Here is a 6,000-nt window from a genome sequence, read left to right as displayed (position 1 = left end):
GTCTCTGGCATCTGCCTTCACCAGTCTGTGGCACTGAAGCATCCCTCAATTGCTCAGACTTAACATCTGGGTGTCACCTTCCATTTCCTGTTCTTCACGTTCCCCATCCAGCCAATCCATCAGAGTGACTTCATAGAAACCTTTTCTAATAGCTCATTCATTTATTCGTTTGAAAATTTTCTCTCCTGTTACTCTGCTTCACTCTGAAGAGTCAGAAGAGATACTCCAAAGAGTGGCAGGAGGTTTTAGGCAATGTGGTGGGGTGAGAACAGAGGGTCATCGGCTCTTCTTGGCGTCTTTCCATGCCCCGTGTTCATTGAGGCAATCTTCCTTATTGCCTGGTCACTGCTTGTTCCACTGAGGTTGGCAGCTGATGTAACTCATGATAAGGCCTTCTGCCTGGTCAGGGCCCAATGGTGGCCCCTGGATGATTCGGCCACCCCTCAGATCTTACTGAGGCTTCTGTGACATCTTCTGTCATTACTTCCATACAACCCTTGACCAGGCTGCTTTATCCTGCAGCTGAGGCTGTGGGATGGCCAACGAGGGCCGCCATCAAGGCGCCATGGCGGTATTGACTGCCTCGCCACTCGGTTGTGCTTCCAGCTTCTTCCATCTTTTCAGGTTTGTCCCCATGTTCCCAGGAATAGGGAATCACACCTCTACCATATGCTTTGTGCCCTACACTTTTAGTGTTAGCTTCAAACACTACAGTTTTGGTGGAGCATAGAGGCTATACTTCAAGTTTCCATCAGCTACTTTGCATCACCTCCTTTTCTTAGCCCAAAGACTAGAATGTAAGGATGGGAACTACAGATCTTAGAACATGCCTCTGTCGCTCCTAATTCTATACCTGTCACTCCTCCCTGCCAGCTCCCAAGGAACAAGGGACAACCTTCAAACTTTTATACACTCTAAATAATATCTTCTTCCATCCCAGTTCTGACACCCAGACCTGTGCTGTATCTGGACTGGGTTTGGGAAAGAGAAGTCAGCATATGCATTGAGGAAGTTACGGTAGCAGGCATTTCAAATATTTTGCATTGTTGAGATGGCACGTCAGGGTTTTAGGTGCCTCTTTTGGATATTTCGTATAAATATATATATTTTTTACCCCTGTGTAACAAATTACCACAAACTTCGCATCTCAAGACAATATCCATTTTGATTTTACGGTTTCTGTAGGTCAGGAGTCCAGGCTAGTTGGGTCCTCTTGGTGAAGGTCATCCCAGGCTACCGTTAAGATATCAGCCAGGCTGTGGTCTCATCTGGGGCTTGAGTAGGAAGACTCCATTTCCATGCCCATTCATGTTTTCAGCAGAACTGAATTACCTGTGGCTGTAAGACTGCAGTCCATGTGTTCCAAGCAGCTGACACTGAGGGATTGCTTCCAGTAACTCAGGACCTTGACACATGGCCCCCTCCATAGGTAGCTCACGATGTTTCTTTTTTTTTTTTTTTTTAATTTTTTTTAACTTTTATTTATTTTTGAGACAGAGAGAGACAGAGCATGAGCTAGGGAGGAGCAGACAGAGAGGGAGACACAGAATCTGAAACAGGCTCCAGGCTGTGAGCTGTCAGCACAGAGCCCGACGCGGGGCTCGAACTCACGGACCGTGAGATCAAGACCTGAGCCGAAGTCGGACGCCGAACCGACCAAGCCACCCAGGCGCCCCTCACGATGTTTCTTTAAGGCTAATGAAAGACTATCACTTTGAGTCTCTCATACAAGGTCTGGAATGAATTTTAAAGCACTCATCCAATTAAGTCTGGCCCACCCCAAATCATCTCCCTTCTCATTAATTCAGAGCCATGCCATTTGGAACTCCTTTATATCTACATAATCCCTTCACCTTGGCACATAACTAACCTAGTCACAGGGGTGACTCATCACAGGTTCATCTTGCCTTCCATGCTGGGGGATCACACAGGGTGTTTACACCAGGGGGTGGAATCTGGGCAGCCATGTAGAATTCTGCCTACCATCGTGCGCCTGGGTGGCTCAGTTGGTTAAGCGTCTGATTCTGGGTTTCACTCTGGTCATAAGCTCACGGTTTGGGGGATCGAGCCCTGAGTCAGGCTCTGTGCTGATAGAGTGGAGCCTGCTTGGGATTCTCTCTCTCCCTCTCTCTTTGCCCCTCCTCTGCTTGTGTGCACACGCTTAGTCTCTCTCAAAATAAACACCCGTTTAAAAAAAAAAAGAATTATTCTTACCAGAGTGATATTTGCAAGGGACTTCTTTCACTTGGCTTAATGCTTTTGAGGTTTATTTATGGTATATGTATTAGTCGTTCTCTTTTTATTGGTGAACAGTATCCCATTGTTTGGATATATTGAATTTTGCTTACCCACCACAAGTTGAGCAAATTTTTAATTTTGTTTCTATTTTTTGGCTATATGAATAGTACAGCAGGGCTATAAAAATTCATGCACAAGGATATTTTTTTATTGCTGTGTTTTTGGATAGACATACAGAAGCAGAACTTCTGGGTTGTATGATAAACTTAAAGTGATAGGTCTTAGGAAAGGGTAAGGTCTTTGGACCCATATCCCAGCTCTATTCTTGTTCGTGTGTTCATCTTTCTTTTAACGTTTGTTTATTTTGAGAGAGAGAGAGCAGGGGAGAGGCAGAGAGAGAGGGAGAGAGAGAATCCCAAGTAGGCTGTGTCTACACAGAGCCCAACTCGGGGCTTGGGAACTGTGAGATCATGACCCGACTGGAAATTAAGAGTCAGATGCTTAACTGACTGAGCCACCCAGGTGCCCCTCCCAGCTCTCTTCTTGCCAGCTGTGTGACCTTTGGCACGTTACCAAAGCTCTCTGTGCCTCAGGTGTCTCATCTGTAATGGCACACAGCTATACTGTAATGGTAACAGTATGACTCTGGAACTAAACAATCCATGAAAAATGCTTGTGCATGGCTTAACACAGAGTAGACACTGATTGTTAGCTACCATTAATAGTCATTCTGAAAACCTAGGAGGCATTTAATAATGATTTACTAATTGACCAATAGGCTGATGAAGGTTTGGCTGGATAATCTGTACTGTACCTAAGCTTCTGATATCTGACTTCTATATAATAACGGTTCAAATTTCTACTTCCTGTTCTTAATCATATGGTCTCTGCTTTGGGATAACTCTATGTAGGATTGATCCTTTGAGAGATTTTGTCAAACATCTAGTACCTGCAAAGATGCCTTAATAAACATCCACGTCTTAAAATCTCCAAATAATAAATACAAGTAATGGGAATATACGGGCTTCCCCTTTCTGGAATAATCTTCTTCCCCTATGTGACTTTTAATATTCTGCTCTCTCACATCAAATAAACCCTGAGGTTTTTTGGTTGTGTTTTTTGTTTTATTTTGGTGTTTATTTTTTAACGACAGGCTGGTGGTCTGTCTGGAACAAGCTTGACGTGTGAGGACAAAATAAAATTTTATTTGCCGCTTGCAGACTAAATAATTCTTATCAAGAAGAAAGTTTATTGATGTTGTAAGCAACATGATGCCTTTTGTGGTGAGGGGATCACCTGACTAAAAGCGCCTCCCACTTCCTTTCCTCTCTTCATATTCTTTTAATTAAGAAGCCTGCTGATGAAAGGGTCGTTAGCAGGCACATTTCCTAATCTTGGAAAAATAAGGCTATTTTAAGAAATCTAGCAGGCTCAACGTGTCATGTTAATTCCGAATACCCCCTCCTTCAGGTAGCACATAGAAACCTTCCATTTTTTCAAGTCACTCCCTTACGAGAGCCCAACTGTAGGGAAACTCTTACCACTCCCTGTTTCCTGGTATATAAATATAGCATTTTTGCTATAGGAACGTCATAATTACTTGGATGATATGATATTGCTATATCACTGAGCTGGTCATGGGATAATGCTATACCGAGAAAGAAAGAAGGAAAGAAAGAAAGAAAGAGAAAGAGAGAGAGAGAAAGAGGGAAAGGAAGGAAGGAAGGAAAGAAGGAAGGAAGGAAGGAAGGGAGAGAGAGAGAGAGAAAAAGAAAGAAAGAAAGAAAGAAAGAAAGAAAGAGAAAGAAAGAAAGAAAGAAGGAAAGAAAGAAAGAAAGGAAGGAAGGAAGAGAGAGAGAGAAAAAGAAAGAAGAAAGAAAGAAAGAAAGAAAGAAAGAAAGAAAGAAAGAAAAAGAGAGAGAAAGAAAGAAAGAAAGAAAGAAAGAAAGAAAGAAAGAAAGAAAGTCATCCTGTCGGTCACCACAACTTGTGTGAATCACCTGGGGGGGGGGGGGGGTGGAATGTGTCCTCAGACCAGGAAACAGAACTCCATAAAGATCCTAGTTTGCTACCCTCAAGGACCCGAGGAGATCATTTCCAATCTTACAGGTTGTAAAAAGTTTCCTTTGTTTAGCAGCCAACTGAGAGTCAAAAAACAAGGAACCAGGACATTCCTAAAACTTTCAACAGGCGCTTCAGAGTAAAGGTGTGTCACTTGATGTTTAATTGGGCCAGGTCTTCCCAGGGAGTAGATCAGCTCTGGCGGGGTCACAGGCTGGTTTGTAAGCTGCAACTTTTTACATTTCCATCTTGTGTCCCTGTCGTTCCTGATATTTAGCCAGTTCTTTTGTAAGTCCTACTCGGGCTACGTTGAAATACCCGAGGAGGGGAAAGCTTGTCCACCCTTCTATTGGAGTTTGAGAACAGGAGGAAGACAAGTCTGCTTCAGCCATCAGGAGCAGCAATGCTACTGAAGGAATCCCCAAAGGGAAACGACACCAAGGTGGGACACGATCGACCACCGTCCGTGTCTGAAGATTAGTATTTTTATGGTAAAATCATCGGGGTTTTCTGCGTGACATTTAAGAAGGAAACAATTTCTTTTATACCACGCCTCTCTGATGTGGTCCCTGACATTTCAACTCCTGTGGACCTGACTCATTGTCACATTAATAATCGCCTCAAATTGTTTTCCATTTCTTAAAATGCTTATAGTTTCTATCTACCCTCATAGAATGGTGTGTCCTTTGAAGATAGGAATGTGACTCAACATTTACTATTTTCTCATCCTGTGGTGTGTGATATGCACGTTCAACCTCGTTTAAAAGCGGTTGTAACCTAGATTTTTAAAAATTATTTTCGTGTCTAACAGCTTCGATCTAATAGTTTAAATGATATCACATTCAACAAACTCGTGACCTTCGTTCCCCATTCTTTTGTGAAATACCCCTGAATGTTGCCTTATGTGTTATTACAAAATTCAAACAGCTGTGGAGGAAAGAGAAAGAACACAGGTGTTGGGGTCCAAAATCCCAAATTTCAGTCCAGGGTTTTCCTTTTACTACAAACTTTGTCCAAACCTTCGAGCCGCTCTGACGTCTTCTTTTACTGTTAGGTAGAAAAATAAAAGCTGTGCCTTAAAGTTATGTCATTTTATCGAAATTATATGTGTGAACATGTTTGATTAAATTACTCGTGGTAACAGAGGCAGTAGCAGCAGGATAATTAGAGCAGGATCTAGGAAAGTGCTTTTATAAGTTTAGCTGGAGAAGATGTTCTTTAACAGGAGGGCATAAAAGCATTTTAAGTCAAGCAGTAAACTTTATAAAAGGAAGTAATATAATACACCCTGGATGTATCTTATAATATAAACTGGAATATTTATAGTCACATTCAATCATATCAAACAGCTTAAAAAGGATGTGGGCATGAGGGTCCCTACAAATTATAAATTCTAAAAATCAAGTACTTTTCTTTCTTCCTTTAAGAGGGCATCGCCATTTAGTAAAAGAAAATAGATCGGTGTCTTATTTAGTGATAAATAAGCAAGAGAAAGCTAAGGATAAAATTGAAAAAAAAAATCTCTAAACTAAGACTGGAAATGTCTTTTCTCCTCCAATGGGTCAGACCTATTCCACATCCTATGTCAATTGTGGTTCAAAAGTCAGTAACATGCAGCTCCTAAAAAGAGTCATCTACGCTTGCAATGAAGCTTCCTTTCTTAAACTAAAACCGAATCTTGAAGGCAGTGCTCAGACTGTT

At 42.0% G+C, this 6,000-nt stretch overlaps 1 protein-coding gene across 1 annotated transcript in view; it reads right to left on the bottom strand.

The window, feature by feature from the left end:
* Positions 1-511: 511 nt before the first annotated feature.
* LOC132667882 (uncharacterized) overlaps positions 512-6,000 on the bottom strand; it is a 182,431-nt gene continuing 176,942 nt past the window's right edge. The window contains 1 exon segment of the mRNA XM_078447612.2: positions 512-708. Coding sequence (XP_078303738.2) covers positions 512-708 — 197 coding nt within the window.

This window comes from Panthera onca, chromosome B2, assembly GCF_046562875.1.
Source record: "Panthera onca isolate mPanOnc1 chromosome B2, mPanOnc1 haplotype 2, whole genome shotgun sequence".
Classification (NCBI taxonomy): domain Eukaryota; kingdom Metazoa; phylum Chordata; class Mammalia; order Carnivora; family Felidae; genus Panthera; species Panthera onca.
The sequence above is the reverse complement of the archived record's forward strand: the minus strand, read 5'-3'. Positions and strand labels throughout refer to the sequence as shown.